The sequence below is a fragment of the Marmota flaviventris genome, chromosome 2 (genome assembly GCF_047511675.1).
Source record: "Marmota flaviventris isolate mMarFla1 chromosome 2, mMarFla1.hap1, whole genome shotgun sequence".
NCBI classification, from domain to species: domain Eukaryota; kingdom Metazoa; phylum Chordata; class Mammalia; order Rodentia; family Sciuridae; genus Marmota; species Marmota flaviventris.
This window is the reverse complement of record NC_092499.1, coordinates 113,155,001-113,170,342: the sequence shown is the minus strand read 5'-3', so window position 1 is coordinate 113,170,342 and position 15,342 is coordinate 113,155,001. Positions and strand designations below refer to the sequence as shown.

Here is a 15,342-nt window from a genome sequence, read left to right as displayed (position 1 = left end):
AGGATTCAATGAGGTAAAGCAGGAAAGCACTTGTAAGTACCTAGTGAACTCTCGCTAGTATTACCATCATGAAAGAAGCTGGAGTTGAGGTCGATTCTGAAGTATGGATAAGATTTCGTCAAGTGGAAATGGGCATGGGAAAGACATTACCCAGCAGGGTTTACCAGAACCAAGATCATGTTACTTCTAGAGAAGAGCAGCATGGCACGCACAGCAGCATCGGGTGTTAGAGTCAAAAGGGATCTGTCTTTGAATCCAGTTCTCTCACGTATGAGCTTTATGAATTTAGACTCTGCTAGCCCATTTCTTCAGGTGTTAAATGGGGAGCAAAAATACCCATACCTGGGGTTGCTCTAAGGCTAAGTAAGGTCACAGATATAAGACACCTGGTACAATGCATGATGTTGAGTCGATAGTCAATAAATGGTAGTAATTATTTTTACTGGGAAAAAACTTTTTTAAAATTAAAGCTATTAAAATGTCATACTGATAATATATGCAAATATGGCATAGTCTTAAGGGAATTCGAAGGTCTTTTATAGACTAGCACTGACTTCAATTTTAGTGAAAAATTATCTGCTTTTCTCCACATAAAAATAAGGAGAAATACTCAGTGACTGTTTCCAGGGATATCCAATGCACTGTTTTGCAAACTCTTAGAGAACAGAATAACTTCTGAGTGTGGGAGAAAGAGAATTGGCCTGGGAAAATCCCCTGGATTTCAATCCTGCCTGAATTTGTAACTAACTGGGGGACTTAAAATACTCTCAGCCTTCCTGAGTGTCAGTTCCTATATTCTAGCATTCTTCCAGCTCTGAAATAACTTCCTCCCTAAAACCACAGCTCTTCTGTGCTTGTTTAATGGGTATGAAACTTGCCAGTTGAAAATGGCTGGTAGAAGCAGTGGTGAGGTACAAGTGGCAGGTTGCTCCAGAAGCAGGTTCTCATTCATTGTTTAGTGGGCACAGAGTTTCTGCTGTGGATGATGGTTGCATAACAATCTAAATTTGGTGCTTAATGCCACTGAACTGTATACTTATAGATGGTTAGATGGTAAATTTTGTGTTATATATATTTTACAACAACAAAAAAGTAAAAAATCAGGACTCCTTTGAGAAGAGCTGTATGATTTACCCTATGGACTCTTCCTCCAGATGAGGAGTTTTATTCTAGACTCCTTTGATCTATGCAATATGCCTTTTCTACCATAATTTAAATTCATTTTTAAAATGTACTTCTGAAAGTGCAGTTCTAGGAAACTCAGTGCTCCCTTGGACATTGCCTAGTGACAGCACCTGGTGGGATCTGATCCCCTGGTTGGTCACTGTTTATTTTGCTACTTTCCTTCTCCCACAAATTATCCCAATGAGGAAATGTAAGGAAAAATAAATATATAAATAGTCCAGGGAGCTGCTGATTTGAGTTACAACATCAACAATAGCTTTTTGGGGCACCTGGAGGTGTCTCTCGGGCCCAGTCCTGGTGAGTTAACAAGGGCAAGGCCTGTGTGTCTGTTCTCTCCTTGGATCCATACAATCCTGTCGTGATCAGCAGTCCCTGTTTTGGAGAAAAAGGAAATCGGGGCTCAAGTGATTTGCCCAGTCACACAGCTTGTCAACGGCAGAGCAGGATTCGAACCCAGTTAGCACGGCTGACATGCCACGGCAGCCACAGTTCCCTGCCTTCCAGAGGAGCGCTGAAGGTCTACAGGGTTGATGAGCTGTGAAGAGGAGACAGCAGATGTGGCCATAGAACCTAATGGAAAGTTCTGAGCATACTTCCAGCCAGGATGGGTTTCTGTCTCCTCTAGGTTTGCTTATTTCTCTTGGCAAGTATCCTCTGCAGCTCCATGTGCTAGTCATCTGTGGGCCATATTCCTCAGGCAAGATGCTGCCACAGTATTGCATTCAATAAAGATTCAAATGTGAGTGAGTGACGGCAGAGGACACATTGCTGACCGCAGGTCTTGTGTGACCATTTAGAAAAGATCAGTTTCGTTGGATCCAGGCAGCAGATTAACATGACTGTGACAAAGAATCTAAAATGTTTCTAATTCCCTCACATTATGGCTCCATTTAATCGATCACCATTGATTTTTTTTTAGCCTAAAAAAAGGTAGTTGTTTAGAATGTCTTCATAGGCATTAAAATGTCCCAAAATAGACATGATGACTTTTATAAGAGCACATTTTGCCATTACCAATTCAAGCGTTGTATAGTAACTTGGAGAGATGTACAAACAGATTTTTGGCACGCTTTAAAAAAATCTCCTCAAAGCCATCCATTTGAATGAAAATCAGCACTGATACAATCTCTCGAACCCATTAAAAAGAAATAAAGCTATAGCTAACTATGCACAGGAATGGATTTGAAAGCGAGAGTTTAATTTTTATATTTTAAAAAGTTGATTGTGTATGAGTGATTAATTACTCAAACAATTTGAATTTAAGCTATGAAAATAAATATTAGGTATAAGCCTTGTGAACTTGTTTCTACTGGCCGAGATGCCAACATACACTCTGACTAGACCCCTGCAGGGGTTAGGCTGACTGCCTGTCTCTTGATTGCAGGTCGAAGAGTGCATGGTAAGGGGAGATTTCTTAGGGGGCAGGACTAGAGAGCTGGAGAAGACTTTGGAATTAGCTAACCCATCACTTCATCTTATGGATGAAGACTGAAGATGTGAAGATTTGCCCAAGGCCACGGAGCCATCCCGGAGCAAGGTAGTTATTCCAGGTCATGAGAGATTTCTGGGATGGCAAGAATTGATTCACACTCTGGCCCTATAGGAACCTTAGACTAGAAAATGAGCCTTGGTCACCACAGCCATAAAATGAGAGTGATCCTTTTGGTCCTGTTACATTGCTCTAAGGACCAAAGGAGAAAACGTGTGATTAGACTGCACAAACCTTAGTTCACTCACTTTGCTTCTCACAAATCCCGAGTTCCAGCCTCTTCAGTGGATCTGGAGAAACTCCTTCTGGCAGCTGGTGGGTGTTAGCTTTGTAAATGGAGAGGGCTACCTTTATCAGAAAATTTAGAGCCTTTACTTATACAAAAAAAGTCTCCTCAAAATTGGATAGTCCAATGGGTGGAGAAGTACTGGTTGTTTAACGTGGAAAGCTTAAATACCAAAATGAGAGGAATTGATTTCAACTCTACCCTTGAGGTTCCATGAGCTTTCAAAGGCTCTTGTCTAGGGATGGATTCCACTCAGAATTCATTCCATTCATTAAAAATCAGTGCATTTAAAAAAATAAATCTGAACCTTGTTTCTTAGGTACCATGTGACATGATAAGTCAGTTCAACTTCCTCTAAGGTGGGGACACCTGTGTGGAGGTCAGAAAACAGGGATCCTGTCAAGATTCTGTCCCTATGTAGCTTTGTGACCATGTGCAGGCCCAGCCTTTCTCTGCCCTTGGCATCCTCACACAAAACTAAGAAAAAGGATGATGTTATAAATCCACCTACTTTGATGCCACCAATAACTATGCAATTAGGCTTCGGTTACACAGAAACTGGGCAGGGGCAACTCAACTAAATCTGAAAGTTAAACTGGGATATTTATTCCTACAGTCCAACTAGTAGTCTAATCAGTAAAGCTGTTAAACTTGCAATAATATTTCACTGATGTGTACCAGAGCGTTGCAAGTTATAAAATTTCCAATTTAATTTTACTGCATCCCTGAAGCCGTAGTAATTAGAAGACAAACTCACAGGGAAGAAGTTTACAGCTTCAGGGGTGATAATTTTGAACCTGTCCTGCAGGTCACTTCTGTCCTCAAGGTTCCCTGATTTGACAGCTGCGTGTAGACTCAGGATTTTATTGTAATACAGCACTAACTCGTCGTTCATATGATGGGAGCAGATGTAGATGACATTCACATTGACATCTAAAACACAACAGGCACAATGTTAATTACCGGTATAAAGGTAGATGACATTATGAACTCTGGCATCCAATTGATGTGCAGTTTAAAATAAAAAATATATCCATAAGCCATAATGAAGTTAATTTGCATTAGTTTTGCACACATTTTAGCAATCTAGGCAGCTTGTTTTTTTGCACTATAGCATTTCTCTATATGAATAACACCACCAACAACAAAATACATGCAGTGTTTCCTGTGGAAGGAGGACTGTGAGGTACCTTGGAAATCCACTTTCAAATAATACACAGGGATTCAGCTACACAACTCCCATTAACATCAATGGGAATTTATCCCATTAACTTCAGCAAATTATAAAACACAGCCATTAACTTTAGAAAGCTGATGAAATTGCAATTTCTTACTCTACTTGGACTTGACAGGGCCAATTCAGGGAATGTCTTGTCCAAATAAATGGTCTGATTATGACCACAGCAATGATTATTTCAAGAAACCAACCTTTCTCTGCTTCATTCCCAAAGAGGAGTATATTACTTAAATCGCACATCTAGTGATTCTTGGTCTAAAGGAAACACCATCTTAATTTAACTGTTCTCTTTCTTAAGATGTGCTTCTTATTATGCACATAGAAAGAAATCCTAATTAAATATCCCATCCAAATGTAATAGTGAGATGAGATTACTCACCCCATGCTGCAGAATATTTTAGGGAGTATGGATGGGAAATGAGCAGCCAATGGAGTTATTCATTCATTCATAAAATAGCTGATGGATATAAATATAAGTAGGAACAAAGTACTTGGCTAGACATGGAAAGGATCCAGTCATCAAAGTGACAGAGATGCTGCTCTCCAGGAGCAACCCTTTCATACAAAGAGCTGCAAAACATAGTGGAGGAGCAGGCAGGCCAGGTGTTCAGACAGGTTCCAGGAGGGAGTACTGAAAGTGCTTCCTTGGGCAGGGGGGACCCCTGCAGATTGTAAGACTCCTCTGTTCATTTTGGCAAAGTTCACAGAGAATAGGCTGACTAAATTCTGGCTCAGCTTCCCAGGACCCTGGGCCCATTATTTAACCATTCTAAACATTTGTTCCTTCATTTGCAAAATGGGAAAGTAAAAACTACCTGAGGCATGGAGTTTTGGTGTGTATTAAATGAAAGAATATATGTGAAGCACCTGGTGCAGTATCTGGTACATAGTAAGTGCTCGATAAATGGTATAGGTGCATGATCTACTCCATGGCCCACCCTGACCAGGCCAGCCAGCAATGATCCCTTCACACCTGTGCTCCTTTGAATCAGCCCCTAAGATTAGCATTATGAAGTAGTGTCCTCTGTTGTTCCCTTCTATTGTTTAGAATCTATTAATCTCTCCAGGTTCCTTACGTTCAAGGTTTATACTTTTTTCCTATATTCCCCCAAGTCCTGATAATAGTGCAAAGTCCATAGGTGGGGTGACAGAGGGATTTGGGAGAATGGAGACATTTGGGAAGTACAACGTCTTAGTCACTTAGTGAGACCCATGGTATTGGGACAAATTTCCCACTCTGGAGACCTGAACTGACCCAGTGCTGGGCTTGAAGTAGTTACTCCATACATGTATTTAAATGGCCCATTTAATTTTGGGATTGAACCCAAGGGGCTTAACCACCAAGCCACATCTCCAGCCCTTTTTGTTTTATTTTGATGCAGGGTCTCGCTGAGTTGCTTAGGGCCTTGCTAAATTACTGAGGCTGGCTTTGAATGTGGGATTCTCCTGCCTCAGCCTCCAGAGCCACTGGGATTATAGGAATGTGCCACTCTGCCTGACTGGCCCATTTAATTTTGAAACCAAGTTGCCACATAAATCTTACAATAAATTAACTGAGGAGACAGTAGTTAATAACTTGTATCCAGTGGCTGCATAATTAAGTTAGGTATCTCAAAATCTTTGTTTTGAAGAAGAAATCAGTGTCTTATCAAATTAGTGTATTTTAAAACCAAACTGGTGATTTAAAAATAAAAGCATAATAAAAGGACACAAAAATAACTTATAGACTGTGCCAGAAGAAAACTAAATAAGTTTTCTTTGGAAAGAAATTTTGAGGTTACAAATAATAAGAAATCATGCTGCTAATTTCACCTTTCTGGTTCACTTCTGGCAAAGGAATACATATCACTAATTCTAGTATCCAGTATTAATGTGATTTCATCATGAATCTACTAATGCTCAGCAATGATTGACAGGTAATTATGGAAGGGAGCTGATATGAAGATGAAAGTTGCTTTGATGGTTAACCAATAGTCAAAATCAGTTACTCTTTTACTTTATTCATCTAGGAATTTAAAGTCCCATCCACGGGGGTCTACCTGACTGAAAATCCTGACTTCACGGTCAGTATCAAAAGTGTGATCAAATCTTTGTTTCCCTTTCATAAGCAGAAAAATCAATATATTCCTATATATTCCTTAGCAACTAATGGAATAAAAAGAATGATTATTCTTCCTCAAAATTATTACTCAATTTTCTAGTTTCTTCCTATTTTTATTGCCTAACAAAGTACTTTTTCTTTCATTTACTACTTCTAAACACTCTTCTTGAAGCGATTACATGATTGCACTGCTGTATCATGAAGGTAAAGTAATGAGAAAAGACATAAATGCTTCCGAAATGTCCGTATTAGCAAAAATTTTCCATTTCAGGTGGACACAGACTGAATTACTGAACTTGAAGAGAAGCCTAATGTTTTCAAGTCTTTTCTAGTAATGAGAATCTTCTGTAAAGACATCTTTCGGTAAAGAGATGCTTCATTCTATATATAGAAAGATATATAAAAAGCTGAAGAAAAAAATTAATTCAAATAAATGAGAGCAAAGTCTGCCCTCTGGTGCACTTCCGTGCTCTCCATCCAGTCAGGTTTTTGGTTGAAATAGTTCAGCACTAACAAATCAATCTCAAATCATTAAATTTTTTTTATAATGCTGAAAAACAATATTAGTGCCTAGATAATAGATTAAAGCAATTATATTATTATTATTTTAGGACACTGTAAATTTCTAGTACTGATGTCTTTTTGTCACCAAATGGCATTTATAAAATAATAATGATGCTGAAATATATATGAATCATGTAAAGTATGTCATTCCAGGGAGCCAGCTAAGTTGGTCATTGATAATTTAAAATTTTTTTCTTTTTTGGCTTAAATAAGGGCCAAAGCAATTATATTTTAACGAAACAAAGATGTTCTTATCTGATAACTAATAAAGATCTAATTTTTGTGTAGTCCTAATACTTTGGCCAGTTTCTCCTTAACCAACTTGATGTTATTGCTTAGGCTTTGCAATCTATATATTTTTAAGCTTACCTTGAACTCTGGCCTTGACCAGTGTCAATCAAAGTCATCAGATTCACACATTCTTCTCTCCTGGACCCAAGTAGGTGGCTGATTGAGAACTGACCAAACCAATATCAGGACTTGACTTTACAAAGATGTAGCCATCACTTAATCAAGGTCTGTGTTTCTAAGAATTCCCTTCACTGGGCATTTCATTTTTAAAAATAATTAAATGCTCTATATTTACAGAAAAGCTTCTTTAAAAATCTATTTTCATTTCTCTGTTATTTTTACGATGACAACACAATGCTTCATTTCTGATACCAACTTCCAGTGATTCCTCAGCTAATATATTAGGCAATATTGTCACAAATATACAATTTTGGTCTCATACACTTGCAAGGATTCAGTAAACCAAGAAGATTTTTGTATATAGGAGAGAAATTCTCATCCAAACCTACAGGAAAAATATATTTAGAAAACTGCCCAAGTAATTGATTAAAATGCTTATTTTTATTCAAGTTGATCTCCCTGTGGATGTTACTTAAAATGAAACATTCAATTGTCCTACAAGTGGCTTAAAAACCTAAGCTTTTTCCTTGTAGAATAAAAAATATATAACAATAAGAAGAAACGTTGTATCAATATTCACTGACAAACATTGCAAAGAGTCATGTGTTTAAAACTATTTACTGTACCTATGATGTCACACAGCCGCCCCAGTTGCCTGTTCTGCTGTATGTTGAGGTCGGTGACACCTTCTCGCGCCTGCTGGGAATATCCTACAAGGCAAACGAGGTGTCAAAACCCAGAAAGAGCAAGTCGATAGAGCAAAATGGCACAAGAGAATTTCAAAATGTCACAGTCCACATTTTGAGGAAAATGTCTTCTCTGCAGCATCTCACAGAAATAAGACAACTCCCGAGAATGAGGTCCTTATTTCTCTGGGGATTAAGCATTATTCTGGGAAATGTGCTAAGCAGCACCTCCTGCAACAGAGAGGTTCCTATTTTCAATACCAACAAAGCTCCTGAGAATCAGGATTACAAAAACACGGAGAAAATTTCTGACCTTCACCATGACTGTTCAAAACTACACATAAGAACATTATGCTCAGGTTATAGAAATGGTTTCAACTTTTTAACTTGTGAGTCCTGTGTGGCATTTTGAAGATGTATTCCAGAATCATTCTAAACTGACACACAGATTTCAGATAAACCCCTTACTGTATTTAAAGAATTCTCATATCAAAGAAATAGGCTTCTGCTCTCAGTAAAAAGAACTTTGAACTCTCAAAGTGCAATAAAATTGAAGACAATGACTTTGTCAGTACTAAGGAAAGTCTTGAAGTTTACCTTCCTTTCAATTGGAAACAGTAGAAGGAAGACTTGTACAGATTACTACTGTCCAAAAATCTTCCATGAAAACAGCAACACTCTCTGCTGATGTTTCAGGTCTTGGGAGGGCAAGGGGAGTGGATCCTGACAGGAACTTAAAAGACATGCATGCTCACGGGCACTGTCATTATTATATAAAACCAGCAATATAAGGTGTGACTTTTTTAAAAAATAAAACTGCTTTTCACATTTTGAAGAGATGCTTCAATGCCTCCTTGTGGTTAGTGAGCCCAAACACATGTTTCAAGTTCAACTGCTGTAGATGAAGTGGTTTTATAGGCTACAGCTTCAAGATGTGACACTAATTTTTCTTTTCAGCATAAGGAAAACTATAGCAATTCAGGCAACAGGGCTTCAGACCAAATGAACTCTGATAATTGGCTCTTTGCTTTGATGTCAGTGTTTAAATGCTAGACAACGTCTGGAAAGTAAATGAGCTTACAGTTCATCTGGAAGTCTCTCTTTGCTTTATGTATATGGATTTAGGAATTAAAGAGGCAGAAGAACCAATGGACTGTTGGAATTATTTTAGAAAAAAATTATTAGACTTTCAAATAATTTAGAGAACCATTCCATATGTGAAAGCTAATACAGACAGGTCCGATTTCAAGGTTGTCTTTATATGTGACTGCAGTATTCTGCATGTGTATAAATCTATCTGTGTTCTTATAAATGTTAGATATATTGTGAATAACATATATCAAGACTATAAGAAAATAAGGAAAAATGCCTAAGCAATGGAGTATGATTAGGGCCTGAGGGCCTGAGAGAACACCAGGAATGCATTTCCTTTTAGAAGTAGAGATAAAAGGCAGTATAAGATGTCTCATTAAGATGATGTCCAATTTAAAATATAAAAGATGTTTGATCACTTTGTAGCTGCATAGGCAGCCCATAGGGAAAAGTCTGTGTTTCATTCAAGTGCTTGATGTCAGTTTTCTGTCAAATTACTTGGTAGCTACGTTACCACTGATCAAGGAGGCATACAAGATGCCTCTGCAGAATTATGATAGACCTGGTTACCCTCTTAGCCCTACTAATACACCCATTTTAAAGAATCTCATGTTAACAACAACACTGATGTAGAGGGTTGCATAAAGTAACAGATATGAAAACACTGTAAACTGCAAAACACTGTGTAAGTGTAAGGTATTTTAATATTATGGGGTATGTGCACTTCCAAAGCACACCACAACCACCACAAGGAATTCCGTGACAAGCAGCATGGATGTTCTGTGACAAGACATACACATGCCATCAGTTTGGCAGAAGTTGAGAGCCAATTGTTTTTGAGATCAGGTTTATTATCATGTTTTGTACATCCACAGGCACATCTATTGACACCCAGGCAAAAAGATCCCCCCATTGTTCTGGCATCAAGCATTGAATATGACAATGACTTAATAGGATGTTGTGGCTTTGGGGAGCTCAGCAGACATGCCTGGTAGCAAGGATACATTGCTTGTAATATAATCTACAAAGATGTGGCTACTTCAAAAATCAGACTAGGAACACTGGGGTGCTGGGAGCCATTAGCCAAGTAGGTATGACAATTTCCTTGCCAGCGTACCCCATGTTGCTGACATGTTGCAGCGACATTGAATGTAGGTGACCTTGCTCAAGGACCAAGGCAGATTAGGGTGTTCCCGGTTTTAAGATAATCGTGTTTAGGGCGTTCCCAGTTTAGGTTCCAGGTTTAAGGTTTAAGATTATTCCTGCTGGGAATAGGGCGTATCCTGCTGCCTGAGTTCCCCTTGAGTTCTCACGGGATTCAGACAGTATATTTTGGAGATAGAAGCCCAGTGGAGGGGGAGTTGGGCAGAGAACGTGGATTTGGGAGAGAACGTGGATTTCCCCAGAATGTGTTTGTAGATGGCTGGTGTGAGTTCGGGAATAAAGAGTTGCTGTTTGAATCTACAAGCTGTGTGGTGGCTCGTGATTTTGTGCCCAGCCAGACTGTGGCACTGGGGGATTTTTTTTTTGTACTGGGGGATTAAATGCAAGAGCACTTAATCACTGAGCCACATCCCTAGCCCCTTTTTATATTTTTTTTTAGAGATAGGGCCTCACTGAGTTGCTAAGGACCTTGTTAAATTCCTGAGGCTAGCTTTGAACTCATGATCCTCCTGCCTCAGACTCCCAAGCCCCTGGGATTATAGGCATGCACCATCATGCTCAGCCACTGGGGGATGCTTGAGATACCATCAACCTCAACCTTGTCCTGCTATAGATGAGGAAACTCGGGGTAAGCGCCTTATCTCTCCAAGATCACATAAGTGTACAAATTATTATGCAGTGTAGCTACTACATATTTAGCTCTTGTTATCAATTTAGTTACATGAAATAAAAGATTAGACTCTCCAAGTGGGCACAGACAACTCCAGGAGGGAAAAGTGCTTTTGACTCTTCTCACTTTAATTTTCAATGTGTCTTGGTAGGCAGAATAATGGCCATCCCAACATGTCCTTATCCTAATCTTCAGAACTGTGCATGTGGTAGGTTACATGACAAAAGGGAAATAAAGTTGTAAATGAAATTAAGTTTGCTAATTGGCTGACCTTAAAACAAGGAGATTATTCTGGATTATCTGGCTGGGCCTGGTGTAATAATAAGGGTCCTGAAAAGTGGAAGAAGAAGGCAGAACAGTAGGAAGTTAGAGGGGTGACTTAGAAAGGCAAGGGGTTGCAATGTTGCTGGCTCTAAAGGTAGAGAAAGGGGCTGAGAGTCTTCTTCATGCATTCCTTGGTGAATGGCTTCTACAAGTTAGGAAGGACAACTATTCTTCCCTAGAGCCTCCAGGAAGGAAGGCATCTCTGCTGACACTTAGATTTTACCCCTCTCGCACATATGGGTTACAGAGCTGAAAGCTCCTACATGTGTATAGTTGGAAGCCATTAAGTCTGTGGTGTTGTCCATCTTCCCTTGCTTCCACCAAGGACCACCCCTGTCAGATCCCTGCTTCTCTTTCCACCTATAATGAAAAGGTGAGGGAGGGTCAAAGACCCTGATACCTGATAGGTACTCAGTAACTATTGCTGCTGTTGTGTTTTGATGTTTCTTTCCTAACCTCAGCTGAGCCAAACTCAGAAAGAGAGTCTCAGAAAGAACTTCATTTAAACATAGGGAAGGTGTTATCACCGCAAGCACAAAACTACTTGAGCCACCAGAGTACAGCTGTGCCTTATGCAGAGGGTAGACCCTGGCTGCTCTCAGCTGTGCCCGACCCAGGCATTTCTGAGAAGGTTCTGAGCCTCCCCTCATTGTCAATTTCTGGCACAATGGAGACTACACTTTCTCGTTTCATCGTTACACGTCCCCCCATGTGCTTGTTCACCTGTGTTGTCTCCCTGTCTTCCTGGACCACTCCAGAGTGTAAGCTCCCTGTGCACCTGTGGGTCTGCGCAAAGAACCCGTCTCTTATGTTCTCAGCCCTCTCTCCTGTGTGTTCTCTTCATTCCCTCTATTCCATTTAACCCTCTAAAACTGGAGAACTTCTGGTAGATTCAAAGAATGAAAAGCAGGATTTGTAGATTTTTTTCAGGTCCTTATCAGCACAGGAAAACATCACTGGCAGATGGAGGCCCTCTCTCTCTCTCTCTCTCTCTCTCTCTCTCTAGAGGAACATAGCCTCTTTCCTGATGCCTGTTCTCATCACCTGCAAAATAATCCCCATTTGATAGAACCATTCATCTTTTCTCAAATAAATTTACTTTTTCAAACAAAATGAAGTGGAAACATTACTGCTTCCACTTCACATCAAAGATGGTTATCTGAGCGCTTCCTCTACAGTGGTTCAACTACTTTTGGTCCTTTCTGAATCAAGAATGTCCATTGGTGGTGACTGGAAATACCCTCCATCTTCGCCACCTTTCCCAGGCCCCACTCCCACGTGAAGCTAACTGCCTCTGCGTCTGGAGGACTAGCCTGCTGACATTGGCTTTTCCTTCACTGCGGCTATAGAAATCCAAGAGCACAAGCAAGGCCATGTTCAGTGACCAGGCCTCGGTGGCACTGGTGTGTGACTCTGTGACAGGCCCCTGTTGTCACAGAAGATCCCGTGTTCTTTAACACTTGGCTCACTACCCTGTGGGTGAGTCCTTTTTCTCTTGTCTCCAAGTCCTAGCCTCACGGTGGTACTCAAGGCAGAGAAGAGGTTAACAACAGACTCCCGAGTACCAAGTGGTTGATCGGCATCTGATCACCCTGAGTTGTGAAAACATTCTCAAATCAAATAGTCAAATGGATTCCCCTTCAAAAGGATGAGAACTTTCTCTTGTTCTTTTTATCAGTGACTGGCTCAACATCGCATGCAACTAAACCGGTGATTCTCAAATTGTGTTCTGGGGACCTGGGGAGTATCAAGGTCATTTCAGGGGATCTGCAAAATCAAAACTATTTTCAAGATGATACTAACATGAGCTGGGGTTGTGGCTCAGAGGTAGAGCACTTTCCTAGCATGCATGAGGCTATGGGTTCGATCCTTAGCACCATGTAAAAATAAAATAAAGGTATCGTGTCCAACTATAACTAAAAAATAAATATTTTAAATTTTTTTAGATATAGTTGGACACAATACCTTTAATTAATTAATTAATTAATTTTTATGTGATGCTGAGGATCAAACCCAGGGCCTTGCACGTGCTAGGCAAGCGCTCTACTGTTGAGCCCCAGCCCCAGCCCCTAAAATTTACATATTTTAAAAAATGATACTGAGATGTTATTTGCCTTTCAAAGTCTATTCTCTCACAAGTTACAAAACACAAAACATTTACCAATATGACTGCAATTCCACATTGCAGCTAATAGTTCTTATTGTGGATTTAGTAGAAAGCCAAAGAAGAATATATACAGTTTCTGAAAAGACTGTAAAATACATAAAATATTCTTCCCTTTTCCAAATACTTATCTCCATAGGGCCAGATTTTTTTTTTCGTATACTTCATCTGAAGAACATACAAAACAGATTGAATATAGAAGCAGTTATGAGACTACGACCACATTGTATAAAGAGATTTGCAAACCTGTCAAATAACACCATTCTTCTCACTAAATTTGTTTAGGAAAATAATTCTATTTTGTAAAAATGTGTTATTTAGATTAACATTGGCAGTGGGTTCATTAGCTAATAAGTACTTTTAAAGTTCCTTTCATTAGTTTCTAATACAGTAAGTAACAATAGATAGAATTCACTTAAGCCAATGCTCTTTCAGGTCTTCAGTTACCATTATGAGTTTAATGGGGTTCTGAGACAAAAAAGTTTGAGAATAGCTGAATAAACCTTTTGCTATTTTTATGAGGAGGAAGGAGATTAAGAGATTACATTTTTATTTAGCATATGCAAAATTCATTTCTGTTCATATCCTAATATTAATCCATTTCATGAAAAGACCTTGAACAGGTGTCACTTCACACCCAATTTAATGCTATTTCTCTGTATTATGGGTCAAGATCAGTTGGACATTTTCATATAAAAGGGTCATTGGGCTAACTGTGATCTAACCAGTGAGTAAGTGTTGATTTGTTGATATGGAATAATACAAATGTATTTTAATTTTAGTTTGGGCTATAAAGAAATTTGAAAGTTTAAGTGTACTTTGCTGCTGATCCCCAAGGACCTGGGTATTTCTGGGAAAGGCTGCCTGGGGGATGCTGGCAGCTCGGTTGTCCCAAGGATCTCGTGGCAACTCGTAACTCAATTATGAACTCTAGCTGCCAAAATACCTTCGGACAACTGTGAAGACTGGATGAGAGGTCCCACTGCCCAGGATGGAAGAACAGAACCTATTTAATCTTTGAGTTGTCAACTCAAAAGTGAGAAAGTAGAGAGATGGCAATGTGCTTAGAGGCACACTAGAAACAACTTCAGGTCCATGCTCACAGTCGCAGTCCTCCGCCCCTGTTCACAGAGAAGTGAGTCTCAACTCTCCTCCTGGGGAAGGGAATGCAGTTAGGACGCAAGTGTCTCATGAGCCTCAGGGCTTTCTCCATTCAGTGTATGGTCAGCTGCTCACAAAAGCACATTTCTGTCTTTTCTTACAGGCTTTTGTGACAGTACAGACCAACTGAAAAATATTTTTCATGAATTTCACAATAACACCATCCACAATTTTTATGGCATAGAATATTCTGGAGACCAATGATCGTGTTAATCCTAAGGAGAATTTACTGAAATAATGCACATGGAGAAAAAATTGAGGATGAATTACGTAAATTACTTTTAGCCATTACATTGATTGGCCAATGAAATAAAAGATTATGTAAAGAAGAGAGAAAAAAAATCCCACCTCAATATATCACCTATCTGTATTTTTAAAGGAGAAAGAGAACAGACGTGGTGGTGCCTGCCTACAATCCCTGTGACTAGGGAGGCTGAGGCAGGAGTGCAAGTTTGAGGACAACCTCAGCAACTTAGCAAGACCCTGTCTCAAAATAAAAAAGGGCTGGGGATGTAACAGGGTAGTAAAATGCCCATGTGTTCAATCCCCAGTACAAAAAGGGGGCTGGAGGGCAGAGGAAGAGAGATGAGAAGGGAGACTCACCACTGGGATTGAGTTGGCTGACAGTGGCCTCAGATATCTGCTTTCAGCATTGGAGGCCAATTTTTGACACATTATATTAAATGACTATATGTTAAAACGTCCCTGAGTTAAAGTATAGCAGTACATATACTTATGATGTGCTATAATAAAAAGCCCAGGGTTAAAATGTGAAGGAAATAACTTGGCCAAAGGAAATGGAAGCAAG

The 15,342-nt window shown here is 39.5% G+C and overlaps 1 protein-coding gene across 1 annotated transcript in view; it reads right to left on the bottom strand.

Moving 5' to 3' along the window:
* Positions 1 to 15,342, bottom strand: part of Iqch (IQ motif containing H) — a 195,495-nt gene that overhangs the window by 75,934 nt on the left and 104,219 nt on the right. Inside the window, exons 12-13 of the mRNA XM_071607335.1 lie at positions 7,900 to 7,983; positions 3,718 to 3,893 (exon numbers count right to left, since the gene is read on the bottom strand). Of these exons, the coding sequence (XP_071463436.1) occupies positions 3,718 to 3,893; positions 7,900 to 7,983 (260 nt within the window). The remainder of the gene's footprint in view (positions 1 to 3,717; positions 3,894 to 7,899; positions 7,984 to 15,342) is intronic.